We start from the raw sequence: 20820 nt of genomic DNA on the forward strand, positions 1-20820 counted from the left end.
ACTAGTAGCATTTGATTTACAGGCCCTGCGCACCTCTAGTGTACTTTACAAGGGACTTACTAGTAAATCAAATATGCCAATCATGGATCGACCAATTACATACACATTTTTTATAGGAGCACTTGCACTTAAGCACTGGTTAGCAGTGGTAAAGTGCCCAGAGTAACAAAAACAGCAAAACAGAGTCCAGCACACATCAACAACCTGAGAAACAGAGGCAAAAAGTTAAGGGAGACCACACCAAGGATGAAAAGTTTAACACCCACCCTCCTGGTTAAGCGGGCACAGGCAACTCTGTGGGGAGCAACTGGGAGGGCGGTGATAGTATGGGGAGGGGCGGAAGATGACAAAGAATGGGTGGGCCCAGAAGGGTCTGCCACCACCAGGGAGCTGCCATCGGAGGAGGTATCGCAATCACTACCTCCAGTGGTAGTTGCCTCCCCCGTGGTACTCCCCTCGCCCTCCAACCCACTGGTCCCCTTGCCGCCGGTCAACTCTGCCTCCCTGGAACCGTGGGCTGCTGCATCCTCACTCGCCGGTGCCTCAGCTCCCTCTCCAGATGTTGCTAATGTACACAGGGACACAAGAGCACAGGGGTGGGGAAACAAAACAAGAACAAAGTATGTCAAATCCTGGAAATAGGTACATTTTGAGACACAGACACTCCCACCCAGCTCAGGTACTAACCCTCAGCAGATACAACACACGTTATGAACGTGCCCCTGACTAGTAGGCATGACCCCAAAATACAGCTCCTCTGTGTTGAAGGCCGGGGCCCGTTCCACTGTCACACGCGCCATCTCCGGGACCAGAGTAAGGACACAGCAGCACAAGCAGTGGAGTTCTACCCTTCACGGAATGCAGGAGTCATGTGTCTGTCAAAATGGCGGTAGATACCGCTGCGGTGTGCATCGTCACCGCCGGCAGCGATCATGATTGGCCCAGGTTCCCCATTGACAACCATGTAATCCAATGATCAGGTGCACGGCGGCGAACACTTCCTACCGCCATGACGACTAAAGCCAGCAGAATGAAGTCACTTCCACACTACAATACCTGGACGGCAGGAGGCTGCCATTTTGCTTTTACCACGTCTCAATAGCCTGGCCGGGGGCCTCATCCATGGCCCCATTCTCTCTCCCCTTCGTTGATTACTGACATGATTCTTTGATCCCCACATGTACGCATGGTTGGAAGTGTGTCTATACTGTAATGCCATTATGTCTGAGAAACCTCAGCACACATTAGCCTGACGGTGTACCTCATTCTTTCTGTTTGTGTGCGTTAGCTATGTGTTGTAGAAAAGTAGTGACACCATGTGATGCAAGTGTATGTTGAAACTCAGAATGTGTTCCTTCATCACGCATAGGTACAGACCCATGTGGCAACGGACGGCCCCACCAGTTTACAGACCCCCTGGTAGATCTGGCCACCATGGAGGAACGTCACATCATCATTATCTACTGACTTAATCAAGCTACAAATCTTGACCTCTGTGCAGTAATTGATCCTGTTCTGAAGCAGGCCAATCAGAATCAGCATGCCATACATACAACTGTGCAGGTGCTATCTTTGCTCCATTTTTAGCCACAGGCTAATTTCAGGTAACAGTGGGGATGGCTGCGGGAGTATCTCAGCCAATGTTCACCCACATCCTGTCCAATTTCCTGGATGCATTCATTCTACACTTGCAAACATATGTCCAGTTTCCACAAAGGGCTGATACTACTGCCATCAAATCTGGATTCTATGCTTTTGCTAATATCCCCCATGTGATAGATGCCATTGATGAAACCCAGAAAGATCATATACCCCAAAGAGTGAATGAACAGATGTATAGGAATTGTAAGAACTACCACTCCATGAATGTCCAATTGGTGTGTACTGCTGATCAATACATTTTGCATGTCAATGCAAGATTCCCAGGATCAGTCCATGATTCATTTGTCCTGAGAGACAGCAGTGTGCCACACATGATGGGACAACTACAAGGGGACAGAGCTTGGCTCATAGGTGAGTTTGTATGACACTGGATCAGTTACATAGCTGACAGGCAGGCTGTATGCAAGTAAGATGTGTGTGTTCAAGTCTTCCTTCACCCACTTTTGCAGGTGATTCTGGCTACCCCAACATGCAATGGCTCCTGACACCTGTGAGGAATCCCAGGACAGATGCAGAGAGGAATTATAATAAGGCCCATGGTCGTACTAGGAGGGTGATAGAGCACACTATAGGACTCATGAAAGCAAGATTTGGTTGCCTCCATCTCTCTGGAGGATCCCTGTGCTATGTTCCTGACAAGGTGTTTAAGATAGTGGTGGCCTGCTGCATGCTGTACAACTTGGCTTTGAGGAAAGCTATCCCACTTCTGGAAGAGGAGTGTGCTGTCCAACCAGCCTGCAACCTCAGAGGAGTGATGAGAGTGATGGTTAGGAAGAACTCCAGGACCCATCTAATCTGTCTATACTTCCAGTGACTCTCAGGTGCTGTTCTATGATGCTGATGTCTTCACTGCATTGTTTCAGTCTGACTCGTGTAAAAAGTACTGTGGTGTCATTTGTCAGTGACAATGCAAAATCATCACTGAAGTGACAGATGCCAGTGCACGCAATGGTATGTACAGTGTGACATACTTCAGACACTACAGTGTGTTGGATCCCCTCCTGCAATAAAAATGGCATAATGATGGTAACTGGCTAATGCATTCACATTCACAATTGATCTCTCATATTGATTAAGGACATATATTTTGAGTGCATGGGTGTATTTATTCAATGTCAATATATACATGAGTGTTGGAACATTGAAAGGGAGTGGGCACATGGTGAACAACATACTCTGGTACATATGATCAGCTGTTGGTTGCACAGCGATATCAACCAGGGGCCATTGGAAGATGGTGAGAAGGCAGTGGCATGTCAACGAGGTAGCTCAGTGGCACACAAGGGAGATAGTTCAGGTCAGATTCGTTTCCAGGTGCTGGGCTTGGTCTTGGCTGGTGTTTCAGTGGGATGTCTGGGTCTAAAGGCACGTTTGCAAAGGTGCAGCTGGGATTCTTGGATAGGGGTGCTGATGTCCTGTGAGTCCTCTGGCAGTGCCACCAGTCCAGTGGATGCTGCAGATGTAGATGGCAGGGCAGTGTCCTGGCTATTGGTAGGTGCCTGCAGGTGGGTAGAGGACTCAGGCTGGCTGGGGTACTGGCGCTACAGCACCCCTGCAATGGAGGCCATGGTGGCATTGAGCTGTTTCCGTTGCTACATGGCCTCCTGGTGGTGTGCTATCTGCAGCCTCTGATTCTGCTCCAAGGTGGCCAGGATCTGGCCCATTCCTGTCCTGGGAATGGCTGTATGCTCCCATGACCTCAGATATCACATCCTGGGCTGCCACATCCATCTTCTGGCCACCCCCCTGGGCCACTGATGCCCTCCCACTGGACCTAGCACCCTGTGCATGTGTCACCTGCACTTGGAGTTGGCCCTTCATCATCCTGTCTGTTGATGCGTGGAGACTGGCTTCTGTACATGTGGGAGGCCAGTCCGTGGCCTAGTGACACTGGTGTGGGGTCGTTTGGCCAGAGCTGATGTTACGGCTGAGTAGCAGGGGTGTCAATGTTGTCTTGGGGAGGGCTTCTGGAGGGTGCCTGTCCAGGGCTGTGGGATGGGCCAGGGATTTCATCTGTGTCCAGACATCCCTCTGCACTTTTCGTGAGTGGGACCTCCATCTTCAGGTGGAGGACTGGCACTCCTCGATATCTCCATCCGGGTGGCATGGGTGGTGGTGCCTGTGTGTGAGAGAATAGAGATGTGGGTGTCCTGTACTTTTTTGTCAATTGCAGCACTGGTCAGCACGAATTGATAGTTAAATTCCCATGTAGTGGCATGCAAGGTCTCAAGGTGTACATTTAGGTGCATTTTTGAGGGGGTGGAGTTGCATTGTGGGAGTTGTAGTGCCACTGGGACTCCATGCAGGGGTAGGTGACTGTGCACAGGGGGCTGGATGGTGATTTGTTTGGGGGATTGTGGGCATGCAGGGGATTTGGATGTGGGTGTTGTGGACTGGGTAGGGGACAGGGTCCTGGTGGTAGTGAGGGGATGGTGTGATACATGCATTACAGGTGTGGTGACTGTTAAAGTATTATGGTTGACTTACCTGAGTCCTGTGAGGCCCTACGGGTGCAGGATAGAAAGGATCTTCTCCTCCAGTTGGTGTTTTTGGGGGAAGGAGGTGGGGGACCACCACCAGTCTTCTGTACGGCGATGTTGTGCCTGGATGCCATGGACCGAACCTTCCTGCGCAGGTCGTTCTATCTCTTCCTGATGTCCTCCCGTGTGCGTGGATGGTTTCCCACTGCGTTGGCTTTTGTGACAATGTCTGCCACAGCTCCATATTCCTGGCAACCAGTGTCTGCTGCACCTGTGCCCCGAACAGTTGTGGCTCGACCCTGAGTATTTCGTCCACCATGGTCCTTAGTTCCCTGTCTGTGAAGCGGGGGTGCTTAGGGGGTGCCATGGGGTGTTTTGTGGGTGGTGTGTTGTAGGTATATTGGTGAGGGTGCTGTTGTGTGGTTGGTTGTGTGGCTTGTGATGGTGGTTTGAGCAATGTATGTGTTTTGGTGGTATATTTGTGTGTGTGACTTGTGTGGTGGTGTATTCAGTGTATACATGTTGTGTTGTCAGTATCTGTTGTGCTATTGGCGTTGGGTGTGTGTGCGTGTGTTTTATAGTGTTGTGGATGTGTGTCAGGTGTGTGGTTTTCAAACTTGCCAATGTGTGCATTTGTTGTTGGCGGGTCCCATTGCTGGCCCTGGCAGTCTGTACCACCAATGGTCGTTCGACTTTCACAGTCTGCCATGCTGATTTGTGCATCATTATTTGGTGGTCGGGGATTTGTCTGCATGGCGGTGGCGGGGTGAGGTGTACTGCGTTTCCGCTTTCGTTGGCCCTGGTGGTGGGTGGCGGTTGCAGGATTTCTGGAAGTTTGTCTTTTTGGCATCATTATACGACGGTGTGCAGTTCACCGCCACTGGTGGTCTTTTGTTCACCGACAGCACGACAGTCGGCAGTGATTGCGGCCATGTCCATAATGAGGGCCTATGACTGTAAATCCTCATTTTCCAAGAAAAACTGAGCCTCAATCAAATCCTTTTCCAACTGAGCATTGAGAACCTAGAACTCTCCCCGATAGCTGTTTGAAGAGGATCATGAAAAGAGCTTAAGATCCTCCTGTTCAAAGGAAATCTCATCTGAGAGGTATAATTCCAGCCTAAAGGTATGCCCAGCTGCCATTTCAGACTGATTAGTGAGCAAGTGTTTGCACTCTTTAAACAAATATTGTCCTCTTCCCCTAAACAGCAGTTCCCTGTCACACAACACAATGATACCCTTGCCTTCAACATTGTAATGCTCAAGCCCTGTATTTTACTTTGATGGAAGGATACCACTGGTAAACTCGCCACCCTCCATAAACTTGGTCCTTAATTTTCTCCTCCATCATTGAACGAAATACTACTCGCATCAACGTTCACCTTCCCACCTCACCTATAAGAGCCTGCACCTCTGCATTAGTTATTGTACACTGCCTTCAGTGTCACATTTCTCATTGTATTTGCCTTCTACCCGGACTACAGGTGTAGTCCTCACTGTTGTGGCTTCCCCACTTGATGAACCTGCTTCCCTGCTTTCCACTTACACCACTTTTATACCGTCTTTTCTTTTATGCATAAAGTGGGCCACCCCAGTGTTGGTTCTCTTACCATTAAAAATAATTGGTAGATTGTGCTAGACATATAATCACAAGAAAACACAGAGAACCCATATAGGAACCCCACCAAGAAAAATCCATGCGAGACGAGATTGAGTACAATCCCTGAAGGTTGTATTCAAATTACGAATCAATACAGAAGGCAAGAAGGCACATTTTTGGTCCGTCAATTTAAGTTAATTAGAGGCTAACATAAGGAGATATATATATAAACATTTTAGGATTATATTCAAACACTCACATGGATTCTGTCTCTAAAAATAAAGATAAAACTACTACTTCTAAGTATGAAATCAAATAATAGTCTGATGTGGAAACTGTTCTTCAAATGAAGGGGAAATTGTCTGACAAACATCTCAAAAACAACAAATCTTGTCGAATTTCAGCAGTTTAGGTCCAGGCCTTCAGCTGGTGTTACGTGAGACCATTGGTTGTACTCTTAATGTTTCATTAATAAAAGCCAATCATCTTTCAGAAGTTTAATTGCAAAAAATAAATAAAAGCTCACCCTAAAAATCCTCCCAACATAAATAACCAAGTAGAACCTCTAGCCTTCATGCAAGTAAAAGTGAAATTGCACTACTAACAAACAGCTGCTTGAAATTATGAATAAAACACAATTGTGCTAGCAAAGACATTAACCTTGAGCACTGAAACAGTATATGCATGTTTCACTGGCGTCCATAGGAGCTGGTGAAGTGTTTCAGCATCACCACAGAATAGGGCACATTTCATCTGTTTTATGGTAAGTGGAAAAATCAATGATGTATAAACAAAAACATGAATGCAATACACAATACAACTTTATTTAAAGCCACGTTTCACTGCAAACATACTAAGACCCAGAAAATTCGTTTTGCGGCCTACTAATGTCAACGTAAACACATAATGTTATTAATTTTAATTTTGCGTTCGCACCACTCACACTTTAAGGTGATTTGGCCCACCTGCCCTTGTTCCCGAAGGATGGACAGCTGAACTGAATAACTTCCTGCACCACAACCACTCCTCCATGCCTTTCTCTTACCCACTTCCATTTATGTTAAGCCCTCAATTCCTCTTACCCACTTCCATGTATGTTAAGCCCTCAATTGGTTTTGCTTCTGATTTTAACAACCTAACTGACTGAACACGCAGATTTTGAATTTCCGCTAAAATGTATCCTATTAATCATCCTTTTTGCCATGTCTCCTACAACTTTCTTGACTATAAATGTTTTCTTTATTTATATCGGACGGACAATATATATTATATTTATATAATTTTAAACAATGCTATCTCTGCCATGTATCCAACTTTCCTAGAAGTTTTTTTTTTTTTGGGGGGGGGGGGGGGGTGTATCTCTTTATACAGCGCTCCAACAACCTCACGGGCCTAATTTGTATTCAAGGGCACTACCTAAATAAATAACATATATAAATAGATTGCCTTTGCTAAATTACATTTAAATTCCTAGGAGCATTATTAATTAGTGCACGACAAATTTACCAGTCACACCACTGTCTTAAAAACGGAGCCAAATAATTGTTGTGTGCGGAATATGACGCACTTCAACACTAATTACGTTTAAGACGTAAGATGCATCTTTGCGGTCCTTTGTATTTTTGTTGCAAAATGATGAGCGGCATTTCAGTAATACCACTTTTGTGGACTTGATTCCGACGTGGTAGTGGTAGGAGGGCCTTTACTTTACTCCATAATTACAAATAAATCAGAGACCTATTTGGTAGGCGTTGAACACAGCTCCATTTCCGAATGATTGACCTTATGAAATTTACCTGGTGAGAAATGCAAAGTGGAAAAGTAATACCCGCCACACTTATTCCCATACGTGCGGTAGCAGGAAGTACTGCACACATTAGAATTTAATGGGCACTCGTAATGGGGTCATATGATAGATTCTTCTGAAAATAAATATTAGGAGTTTTTCTAGATGAGATGCCCAAGGATGAGAGGGAGTATGTTAATGAGACCGCAGCAATATTGCAAAATATGTTCAGATCTGCAGCTACATCCAGGCACTTAGAGCACTTGCAGAAATGGGATAAGAAGTACTTGCCTCGAGTCCCTTGACGAGTCTGTTCGCTAACTCTATTGTATGGTTGGTTTGATGTACATCTTCTTGGCAGCGGACCTTCTCGGCTATCGCTTTTTCATAGGAAGCTGTGAGTCTGCCCAAATGATTATCCAGCACCTGCCCAGAGGAATGAAGCATAAATTCAGCTGAAGGATGAACACCATTACACGTCTTTAGCATTCTCTGAAGCGATGGAGGCGCAAAGTCAATTTGTAGACAGATCAGATTTATCAGGATGTGAAAGACCCACAGCAGAAAATAGCCCTATGATCACTTTGTTAATACAGTAAATAGCCTAGTAGATATGTTTTTTTTATGGCGTAGGCACTGGGGAATTTATGACTGGTTCATGATAGCACTTGAAGAGACTGAATTAATGCTATGTGATACCACAACACATAAATATTCTATAGTGTCAAGGATCTATTATTTTTCCTCCCTTTCTTGGCCTCATCACACTAATCATGACCACAAAGTAAACACAATCTCACCTTTTCTATATGCATTTTAATACCTTTTAACAATTACTTCATCATTTTCCTGCTGCCATGTTAGTGATAATGTACGAAATGGTATGTGTTTTGTTTTGTTTGTGTGTGTGTATTGGTTGTTGTGCACCTGCATACATACATTACTATTTTCAGGTTAACTTCGATGCACTGGGGTAGCTGCCACAATACAAAACAAATGCAAAAAAAATCAGAACATAAAACAACCCTTATAGTGTCACATGAATAGTTCATTATAGATAAGCAGCATCAGTTTTCTTTAGCATGTAAAGTGACCTGAGTTTTACCTCAACACACCTTTTCTGCTGCATCTCTATGTATTGCACTCAGAATCTGTCATTGGAAGCAAAAGTGGAATATCCCTTTATGGGGTAATCGCAGATAGCTATAAGATCTCTAACTTTCAAAAATACCAAAACCTTTATTAATCACCTAATGTCAGTGCATAATTTGTGAGGGTGGTAGGCACCAAAACTCATTTTCATTATTGGTATTTATTTTTTTATAATCAAATTTTGACACAGAGTAAAAGAGAGAGAAAGATAGAAAAGGGAGAAAGCAGGTGTACATGAGAGACAGAAAACCGTGTCAATGGGAGAAAGCTAGTGAAGAAAAGAACCTGTAAAATTGAAATAAAAAACCCAGAAGGAGAGGGTGGCTTGAAATAAAGAGGCCTGGGATAAATGAAGAGTAGGCAGGGGGGCTCCGCTAAGGCAGAGGAGGGTCACCCTCCTCCTGCTTTCAGGAGAGAGGAAGGAAAAATAAAACAATAACAAAACATTATTATCGTTTTATTTTTCAGTCTGCCAGGTTAGGGCGGGGCAGAACTAGAGGGAGCTGGAGGGAGGAGTGGTTGGTGCACCATAAGTGCGCATGTCTGTTTGGTCGGCCGTGTTTGGCCAGCCAAACAAACGTGCAGTTTGCATTTCTCCAACTGGCTGTACTGAACAACCGGGAGGAGAAAGTGCACAGGGTGCCACTCCCTCTGTGAGTGCTGAAGAAGGGCGCTCACACCAACCACGGCACTGCTGTCATGCTGGTGACAGTAGTGTCGTGATTGGAGGGGAGTCTGGAAGCCTGTGTGCTTCCGGGAAGAGGACGGCAGAGACAAATCTGTATCTGTCTGTAGGAAAGAGGTAAGTGTTTTTGTTTTTAATTTCCCTCTCCCACACCGCCACACCCGTTTAGTGGCAGCCACCCGTGAGAGAAGGCATTTTGCAATCTCAGTATTCGTCAGCGCCAACATCACGGTCTTGAAAGTTTGAGCCCCTTTCTGTTTTTTAAGACATTAAACCCTGCCTAATTCTTGCAGGTTTAAATGGAATACATCACACAAAGAGTGACACAGCAGTCTCAGCAGATGTTTACTCAAATCCACTACAAGCCTAGGAAAGATTTATTTACCGTCCATTAAAGAGAGGTAGGAATTGAATTAGCAACCCAATTCTCACTGAGATGCTTTGAAGTCATTAGTACTGAACAATGTTAATATTTTGTTAAAATTGCTGCATTGTAAAGTAGCTGAAACTATATTTCTGAAATTGTAGATTCCGAGTCTTAAAAAATAGGATTGGGCATATTGGTGGTAGGTAGATGCAAAACTTTAGGCAATCTCACCTATTCTTACTAGTTACCATCTGCGTGCCCCGATTTATTTTTCAAAAAAGCAATATGTAGGTAGACTGTCCTACAGCACAAGATTTGCTTGTAACACACACACACACACACACCACATTAAAAGGAGAGTTCTTGTGTTGTCCCACATGGCCAATGACTGTACAATGGAATTATCTTAATGGTGAACTGCATTAATTGTTGTGCTAGCTGAAACTCTGTGTATTGCACCAATAGCACACTCTAAAAGTATATTTGTCACTGATAGAGATCAAATTTTACTAATACATTAGTGGCATGGAAGTTAGCATATGGTGACTTACAAACCTTCATTTAAAAGCCAATCAGAGAAATTAACATGGATATGTAAATTGTACATGTTTGAAGTATGGTGGACAATGTGGCCTTCATTCATATTTTGACATGTTTAAAATGAAAGGCATTGTGCACTTATATTTGAGTGAAATACTAATTAGAATTAATGCTCAACGTATTATTTTAAGAAGAAACAGAAGAAATGAAGTATGAGTATGAAAAGATCATGAATTAATCAAACATATGTTGAATTGAGTGAAATTATTAACATTAGTTACATATGTGCAGAAAAATAAATGCAGGTTTCAAAATTGTTCGAATATGCTTTATATAATCTTTGCAGTAAAATAATTTGCTTTTACATAAATTGTAAGGTGCACAATAGGAGTTATGTCCATTAATTGTTTAATGTGCATGTAGGTTTCTTAGCTTGACTAGGCCTGAAAGATTCATTTTGCAGCAGTAGAGGAAAATTACATGCCTATTCCGTTCCCTCTGGCCTGAAGTCTTTCCCTAGGTTGTTTATGTGATGTTGAATGTCCTATTGTATTGAAGACAAAGACCATGTCCTTGAGATTAACAAAGTAACAATATTTGTTCTTGCTGTTGAAGCAGACAGGAAACTTATAATTCTCATGTGAGGAATGTTTAGTCCATCCTGTGCACCATGAGAAAGAATTCTGAAGAAACAAACAACTAAAAAATGTATTATTTATCAGAACTGTATGAAATCATTGAAATGACAACATGCTTTCGCAGAGAAAATCTGTAATAGTTGCAAGCTTGATGGTTCCAGCAACAACCATTGGATGCCGAATTTTGTGCCTAAGATGAGCCCACCTGAAGGACCAATCCATGGATCATGGTTGTGAGGAGCTTTGAAACTTTAAGTTAGTTTACTCATGCCTTGAGTCTACTATGTTTCTGTCAGAGTCTGCAGATGCCTGGCGAAGGCTGCTGCTGTCATTTTCACCTCATGCCCCTCTCAAACTCTTCTGCCATATTTAATATTTGTATTATGACTTTCTACAAGTCTTAATTCCCTCATTTGTTTATGCTCTTCAGTTCTAATATGTCCAACTAACTCTGAACTGCTGACTTGTCGTATGTGCAGCCTGTGCTCTGCACTGTCCTAATGCTGTTGTCTAGTAATATCACGAGAAGGTGAACGCTCTATCTGATAAAGTATTCCTGTCTGCTGTCCCATGAGGAGAGGTATAACTAAATGTGGTTTCTTGTTTTCTTTTCAGTTTAGATAATTACACCAGAGTATTTTTATAGAGAGTAACCCTAGTTGTACGTTTTTAAAAATTATTTTTCTCTTTTTCTTTTCTTTGCTTTTGACCACGTGTTAGCCAGTTCCCACATATGAAAGTCTCACTTTGTGTTAGAGATAAGCATGGCCCAGCTCTGAAATTGAAATTGTATTTTTATGATTTACTGATGTCACCATCATCTGCTTGGAAATCTGAAATAATGTGCATATTGCAGTCTTGCTGATCTAGTTCAGTCTTTGGAGTGCTTAACAGTATTTAAGTTTAGTAGGCTAAATCTCTTTAGAATCTCTTAGACTCCACTGCCCCATTTTTGGAGTTTTCATTCAAATCTATTGCACCTGCATTGAACGCATGAGAAGCCATCCTTAGAACCAGAGACTTTTGCATATGGCCAAAGGTTTTGGTGTAATATGGAATTGTTGTAGGGTGATCCAAAAAGCCATATCAAGCGACCACTGCCACAGCAGTGGGCTTTGTGCTTAAGGGGAGTAGGCACAGGGCATGTCTGAGTCAAGACACGGCTGCACATAGTGAAAATCGATGTTCTGGAACAGGGTTTAGTCAATGGCCACTGCCTATGTTAAAGACCATTGAGCTTGACCAAGGAAGCAGGAGACTCTCTGGCTTGGGATGAGAGCTCAGTGTATGACCTTAGGCACACTGTGGCAACTATAATGTACCCAATTATTTAAATCACTGGTGTTATATTAACTTTAACAATGGAACTTTACTACAGAGGATGAATAGTAGCCAGGTTCTGATTTCCTGCGAAGTCACCGTCAATAAAATGATTAAAAACATTTAAGGAGTAAGTGGTTGAATGAGACAGGAGATTGGTGGATGTCAGTGGGAAGTGGTAGCAGTTAATAGGCTATTTACGAACATTTCCAAAGTACTAAAGGAAGAGCCTTTCCTCATTTATCGGCAATAAAGGGACAAATGCATACTAATATTGCCCAGTATAACTCACTATTAGATTTGTCAGAATTGTCCCAGAAGTTTACATTGTAGGCAAAATACATTTCTCATCTCTCGGACAGGCTTCCCCTTTAAGAAGAGAGAACATTTGAATGGATTCAACTGGGGTTTTCCACTATCTCTAAATATTTGCCTTCGTTTCTAAGTGAGTAAATACATTTTGAACAGTTCAGCTAATTACCTCTGGAATTGTTAGTTAGCAAAACATTTGTTCTGTTGCTTTAATTTATTCCGGTGCTCCGAATCAATTGATGGTTGCAATGTTTTTCAAAAGGACAAATAGTTTGCACTAAGCGTTTGCTACTATTGTGATTTTAAGATGTTGAAAAATACATCTACATATAACAAATCCATTTAGTATAGAACATCTCTTACAGAGAAACAGAGTCAAACTTTAAACTACTTTAACAAACAACCTAACATTTTTACCATAAATTCCTCGGCCCAAAGATGGATATACAAATGTGTAAATATGTGGACTATGAGAAAGTGCATGCAAATTAAGAAAGCCCAGAAGAAGTACATTTAGGGCCTCATTCCAACCGAGGCGGGCGGCGGTCGCCGCCCGCCTGGCTGGAACCGCCAGATGGCCGCTCCGCGGTCAAAAGACCGCTGGGGCCATTCTGACTTTCCCGCTGGGCCGGCGGGCGCTAGCCAATATAGCGCCCGCCGGCCCAGCGGGAAAGCGGCCTGCAACACCGAAGCCGGCTCCGAATGGAGCCGGCGGTGTTGCAGGTGTGCGACGGGTGCAGTTGCACCCGTCGCGCTTTTCACTGTCTGCTATGCAGACAGTGAAAAGCATACTGGGGCCCTGTTAGGGGGCCCCTGCACTGCCCATGCCAGTGCAGGAGCCCCCAGGGGCCCCAGGACATCCGTTCCCGCCAGCCTGTTCCTGGCGGTAAAAACCGCCAGGAACAGGCTGGCTGTAAAAACCGCCAGGAACAGGCTGGCGGGAAGGGGGTCAGAATTCGGCCAGCCGGGGTTAATCCGGCGGGAAACCGCCGGACCCGGTTTTCCGACCGCGGCTCCAGGAAGCACCGCCAGCCTGTTGGCGGTGCTTTCCGTCGTTCGCGGCCCTGGCGGTTTTTACCACCAGGGTCGGAATGACCCCCTTAGTTATTAGTTTAAAGAGAGCTGAGGGAAGTGGAGGGGCAGAATGAGTCAGAATATGTGAGAGGTGTTCTATGAAACCTGTCAAGAAACCAAAACTGAAGATGGTATGAAAACCGCAAGAAGTACACAAAGTGGAAAAAGCAAGATAGAACAAATATATCAGTGGGTGAATCTCAAAAAGAAAACGATTCTAGTCCGAGCGCGTTCCAACTTTTCGCAGAACAGAAGTGTTTCTGGCCATCTCAAGACGTCTGAAAGGGGGTTACAAAGGAACAGGAGTGCAATAGAACTAAGTAGAGCCCTATGTGTTCTTAAGTTTTTGGTTTTGAGTCTCAATGTATCCAGTCTTCTCAGGATTATGATGACATGAAGCAATTTCGGACCATTGTTTGCAGCAGATTAGGTAATGCCTAACCCTAGCTCAGCTCAACACAAACCCTCAAAACAGGAGTATTGCCTTTTACTTTGAAGGCTCTAGGTTGTATTTTATAAGGGGGTCTGTGGGCAGAAAATGTCTTCTAGTGACTAGAACAAAGATGCAATCAGTCAGGAGATGGAACAAACGTTTTAACTCTTCCGTCTATTCCTCTTTCTGCTAAAAAGGCTGAAATGTAAAACCTGGTTTCACTTTCAGGGTAATTTAACCGATTTTTAAATACATTTTGTGGTTAGCAATTCAGGCAGACAAGGGAATAGGATTTTTTTTTTTAGATGGTCCAAGGTACTCTGGTTGCTATCAGCTGAGGACCTGAAAGTTAGTGCAGGCCAGCTTCAATTTTATTATGGCTTTTAGTTGAAGTCAATGGAGATATATTTGAACTGGAGTAATTTTATCACATTTTCTTGTACCACAAACACATCCGGTAGCTAAATGCAAAATGGCTTTGAGTAGCGTTAAATTGGATTCATGAATGCCCAATATGATGGCATTCTTGTCGTCGTCAGGCCATTGCATCAACTGCCAAGGTAATATTATTAGGTGGCAAAACGAGTTTCAGTTTTTTAATGGATGTCAGTGGCTCTTGAGGCTGTGGCTCAATGGCCCACTTGTGCTTACGAAGACCTGGCAATGTCAAATTACACAGGTACAAACATTTCACCAGAGAAGTGGAGAAGCCATTCATGCGTTGCTTTGAGATCCAATATGTTTTGAATTTAGAGTTGCATGGAAAATGTAGGAGGATTAATTTTGTTTTTTTCAGTTCAAGACTGAAAAGGTTGTAGCCATAGAATTGCACAGGTTAGACAGGTAGTGTGTTTCCAGTGTTTAAAACTATCTACATAACATCTGCATAGTTTTTGCAGAGTAGGCGCTACTTCTTCTACAAAAAATAAATAAATAGGTGCACAAATAGACCGAGGTGGAATAGCACATGTGAATGATGTAGAGCTACAGGCGGTGTTATCTAGTTTAACCAATTGCTTGTGATTGGCTGAATATTGAATATTTTTCTGGTTTCCAGATTGAGCAGAAGAAAAGAGGCTGTTCAGTGGAATTAGCTCTGGGTGTGGAGTAATGTTTCCTGGACCAAGGTTTTGCAGTCCAGCAGTTTTAAGTTGTATCACAGATAATGTAGCCTATGGTCTTGACATTGAATTTTGAAGGATTACAGGAATTTCCACCTCACCCATTGACTGTCCCATCCTCCCTCTGCCTGTAGCCACTCATGGTTGCGGGAAGTGGGGTGAGGCGTGAACAACCAGCTTGTAGGAGCCCTTATTGATTTACATGATCTGTCAGTATACTTCTAGTTTTTCCCAACTTTGACATAAAGGCTCTAGCTCACTCTCTTTTGACAGGAACTCAGAGTACTTCTTTGGACAGAAGGAGCATTAGCAGCCAGCCTCTCCCACTAAACAGTTATTGGCGATCCTCCAGTTGAAGACACATGTGAGGGGTTGTTGGTAATTTGCCGCGTCTGATAATGTACCCTTCTTACCTCAGTCTCTGTGCAACATTTAGCCTGCTCCCAACTGCCTTTGACTTTCACTTTGCAGCCAGGTGGGAGGGTATGTCAGTTGGAGGTGATCCTCACTTTTCTGAAGTTGGTCTTGCTACAGAATTAGGGCTGTGAATATGCTTGCCTGTGCTTCCTCCTGTTGTTCCTTTCTGAGCACTGACTCCTCAGGCCCGCCAAAATCTGTTCTGAGCATACCTTTTGATGTCTAACTTGGACCTCTATGGGCATGATACACCGAGTGCATGTGTTTTCTTCACAACACTCGTATTCTTGAATTTGACAGTTGGCTTGTTGATCTTTATCCAGCTGGGGTGAATTGAATATAACTTCATCTTTCAAGCTATAACTGTTTCCTGGCACTATTGACCAATTTTGTGCCGGAGACGAGGATGTTGGCAAACATTCCCATGCAAATGTCCACCCAAATGGAGAGTTAAAATGAAAACTGACTCATCAAAGTTACTTCAAGAGTTTTACGGATTGACTGTGCGGTGTCCTGATTTGGTTGAGGCGTAGGCACTGAGCAGAAGAGGAGCTGCAGAACAGTAAAACACAAATAACTGGATTCCCGACTTTGTTCACAGTGGAACACAACCATGGTACATTGTATGGACGTGATTACAGCCATTTGCTGTAGAAAACAAAATGCACAATGCTTTGTTTTAGTGTTCAATCAATCTTTCAGGTAGTCCAAAACGTATTGTCATAATGCATAATGAAATTTCACCTTTATTTACTTATTTTAATAGTCCAGGTAATCCAACCATATTAAAATAAAATAAAAATAAAAAAACAAGTAGAAGAAATTTTTCATCAGTTATGCAACAAATGTGGGACAAATCTTAGTGCAGAATGCAAATATTTGCTGCTGTTATATTGCCTTGGTGATGAAAGACAATTAGAACTTGGAAAGTCACCAGAACTATCTACTGAGAAACAAAGAAATCTAAATGAATTTGAAGTTTGCATGTGGAAATTGGATCATCATTACCTGCCACAAATGTGTACCATTATGGGAAAATACCATTTGACCTTAGAGAACACGGCAAAGAGGAGTCAGCTAAAGATTATATCATAAGTCTCCCAAAGCTAGTTTCAATTTGTACATTTGTTGGTGCACTCTGAGGAAAGTGTAAGGGATCCATTTGTGTTATAACGCTGAAGTGATAAAATTATGGAAGATCTCTTGAACGCATGCTTAGATGAGTGAAGGAATTAAGTAACCCTCAGTACAAACAAACCACACACCAAAGAGAGTGATGAGACTGCATTGTGCACCAAAAACAAAGCGCAAAAGAAAGGACATACAAATTTAAGGATCAAAGTTTTTACTGTGACAGATAAGGCCATAGAGCAAATGCCTTTGATTGTCCAGCATTACAGGTTTTCTGCAATGTGTGTGGGAAGAAGGGTCGATTTGGAAATTGTAAGAGTAAGAACAAGAAAGACAAAAGTACAACTCTGCAAGAGGTTATACAGGAGATAATACTTCAAGTTGAAGATTTCACTTGTATGCTGCTTAGTCCTCTTGTGCAGTGCATTAGCATTCCTATATGAAACAATTAACTTCTCAGATATGCTCATGAGATTTGCCTCTTGCTTGCACTTAACTATAATTTCAAATAAACTCTATGAAGAAAGATTTGCAAAGGATATTACACTGTATTCTGGATATTCAATAACACGTATATGGGGGTTTCAATGTTGAGATGCTAGGATACTCTGATGCTAAGCTACAATTGGGAAACTGATGTTGGTGGAAAGGTGTAAGTCTCTGTAAACTGAGATAATTTGATTGGTTAACCTCATCAGAAGGTATTGAGGGTGAGGCATGATCCTAATTTTAACCCACAGGTATTAATTCAAGATGTATGAACAGAGAGAATTGAGTTTGTTCAAGAGTTCGAACAACTACTCAGTGACCATTTTGAGGGTTTTGAAACATTACAAGGACCATACCTGAACTAAGAAGGAGGCAAAATCAATAGTTGCTAAAGTCTGATTTATTCTTTTGAGCACATAAGATGATGTACAGGTAGACTCACAAAGGTTTTTGATTTTGATATGATTGAGGCAGTGCAAGCAACTCCCACTCCTAATATTGATGAGCTGGTCACTACACTTGTGGGTTTAAGTATTTTACAACCGTATAGATTTGACTTCTGCCTACCATCAGGTGGAGTTGGATGATGTTTTGCAAGAGCTGACGGCATTTAAACCACCAACTGTGGTGTATAAATTTAAAAGGATGCCCTTCCTACTTCTAGCAGCTGCTTCAGGTTTTCAAGCAGTAATGTCAAAGGTATGGCAATGCTATATGCTGTTACCAGGATCATCTTTTAGTACATGGCTGTAAACATGATGTGCATAGGAGGAGAGTTCCTCAGGTTTTCAAGGGATTAACAGCCAGGTTTGACTCTTACAGAAAGTAAGTGTCTGTTGGGTGTGAAAGAGGTAAACCATGTGGGACACCATATTTCTGGCACAGGTATTAGACCAAAGTAAGTTTTAGTTGATACCACTGTGAACTTGAATTAGCCTACCAACAAAGAAGAATTGGTTTCTTCTCTTGTAATGGTGGAATACTATAATATGTTTATCAGAAACTATGTAGACAAACAAATTTAATGGAGAAAGATGTTATATAAAGGAACAGAATTGAGTGTGAAGAAGCATCTAGAGCCAGTGAGAAAGATTTGCAGTCTGCTCATAATTTACTGGCTTTTGTATCTGAGGATGTAACCATAATTGTGCTAGTTCTAAGGGTCTAGGAACAGTTATTACAAAGAAGAGTGGGCATTGAGTAACTTATTTCTTGTGCCTTACGGTGTCTACAAGGTACAGAGTAGAACTATGCAGTTATTGGAGAGACTCTCGCCATTTATTGGGCTTAAACTTGTTCAGGGTATCCTCAGATCACAAACCATTGAAAGAGGCGTTTATGAAAAAGGGCTTTGATGCGATTTCATAGAGAATTAGAAGGTGGTTAATAAGTCTGCCTGTATTAGTTTTTGAAGCTGAACATATACCTGGGGTTAAGAATAATTTTGCCTATTGTCTCTCACATTTGGTAGAAGTTAAGAGGGTGAATGTTTCACCAGGTGAAGATGATGATGACTTTGTTGAAGTAAGTGTATGTGAGGTGCAGTGGCTGAGGATGAATGGAGATCTGAAATGCTAAAGGATGATGAGATGTGCAAATAAGGGAGTGCTATAAAATGGGGAAAATGGGTTATCTGAAGAAACAAAAACAGGTCAAAAGATGAGCTCGCAGTAGGTGACTGTATTCTGTTGAGGGGCACTCATTTGGTATCCCCATTGTCTCTTAGGAGTAAACTTATTTTCTAGCTAATGAGGGGCACTCAGCTAGATGGAGTCTCTACCAGATAATGCGTTACCGAAGGTAAGTAGCTTGTTTATCTAATGGAGACTTCTAGCTGCAGATTCCTTACCTTAGAATAGATACCCGAGCCATAACCTCCTGGCAGTGGGATGCAGACAGATGTCCTTACATTAGAAAGTCCTGTATGACAGAATGGGCAAAGTGCCCCTCTCTATAGACCTGATTGTCCAGGCAGTAATGTCCTGCAAACATGTGCAAGGATGCCTACTCGCTGCCTGAAAGATATCTAGGATTGGAACACCTTGTGCTAGTGCAGTGGTAGCAACCTTGCCCCTGTTGGAATGAGCTCTCAATCCCTCAGGAGACTGCTTCCTGGCCAGTGCGTAGCAGATATTTTGCAGAGAATGACCCAGCACAAAATGGTTTGTCTCTGCACTGCCCAACCTTTCTTTGATCCTACAACCCCACAAAGAGTTGGTCATCATCCTGGAACTCTTTTGTGTGGTTAAGGTAGAACGACAACGCTCTTTTTGGGGCCAGTTGATAGAGTTGCTCTTCTTCTTTTGAAAGATGAGGTGGAGCAAAGAAAATGGGAAGGGTGATGTTCTGACCCAGGTGAAATAGGGTCACAGCCTTAGGGAGGAAAAGGCAAAAGTTCTGAGTACCACCTTGTCTGGTCAGATACAGCAGCTTAGATGAAAGAGCCTGCATCTCACTCACCCTCCTGGCAGAGTGCCACTAAGAAGGCTGTCCTAATGGTTGGTAAGCTGCCAGAGGGGACAATTATGCAGTGGCTCAAAGGGAGCACACATACAAAATCTGAGAACCAGATTTAAGTCCCACTGAGGCATAGCAAAGGGCGTGGGAGACACATATGTACACGCCCTAGAGAAATCTATCTACAATAGGTGTTTTGAATATTAAAGGCTGATCGGGCAGCCGAAGGAACACAAACAAGGCAGAAGGATAGCCTTTGAGAGTGCCTAAGGCACAGCCCTTCTGGGCAGGGGATACAACAAAGAGAAGAATGTCATAAAGAGAAGCAGAAACAGGATCAATAGATCTTTCTGTACAATAATTTACAAAACGTTTCCAACGGCACGCGTATACCATCTTAGTGGTGGGACGCCTGGCTGCCAAAATAACTTTACAGACTTCAGGAGGAAGGTCAAAGCCTGTCAACTGTTGCCACTCCATCTCCAGGCATTAAGGCGGAGAGTTGACAGGCTCAGGTGGAGAACCTTCCCCTGCAGCTGCTATAGAAGATCTTCCCAAAGAGGCAGCCTGATCAGGGGATCGATGCTCATTTTCAGAAGCTCCGGATACCAGACTCTTTGTGCCCAGTCCAGAGCCACAAGAATTACTTGGGCACGGTCATTCTTGATCTTCTACGGAACTCTGGGCAGAAGTGGTATGGGAGGCAAGGCATATTGGACACCAGAGCTCCACTTGCAACTAAAAGCGTTGCCGAGCGAGTGCGGTCTTGGAAACTCCAATGCACAATACTGCTGACATTGTGCCTTCTCTTCGCAGGTAAACAGATCTAATCAAGGCTCTCCCCACTGCTGAAAGAATCTTTGTGCCACCTCCGAATGGAGACACCACTCATGATCCGCTAGGAATAGACGGCTGAGTTTGTTTGCCCTGGTGTACAGGGAACCTGCCAGGTGCTGAAACACCAGGGTTATGCCCTGCTGTTCCAGCCATGTCTAGCGACGCATGCCCTCTTTACAAAGAGTCCACAACCCCACACCACCCTGCTTGTTGCAGTACCACATTGCAGTGGTGTTGTCTGTGAACACCTGTACTATCTCCCCTTTGACCACAGGTAGAAATGCCTTCAATACTAGGTGGATTACCCGGAGCTCCAATA

At 43.3% G+C, this 20820-nt stretch overlaps 1 protein-coding gene across 1 annotated transcript in view; it reads right to left on the bottom strand.

The window, feature by feature from the left end:
- The window catches only part of DNAH11 (dynein axonemal heavy chain 11), a 2866633-nt gene that overhangs the window by 733603 nt on the left and 2112210 nt on the right, over positions 1-20820 (bottom strand). The window contains exon 62 of the mRNA XM_069211469.1: positions 7820-7954. Coding sequence (XP_069067570.1) covers positions 7820-7954 — 135 coding nt within the window. The remainder of the gene's footprint in view (positions 1-7819; positions 7955-20820) is intronic.

Source organism: Pleurodeles waltl, chromosome 10 (assembly GCF_031143425.1).
Source record: "Pleurodeles waltl isolate 20211129_DDA chromosome 10, aPleWal1.hap1.20221129, whole genome shotgun sequence".
NCBI lineage: Eukaryota > Metazoa > Chordata > Amphibia > Caudata > Salamandridae > Pleurodeles > Pleurodeles waltl.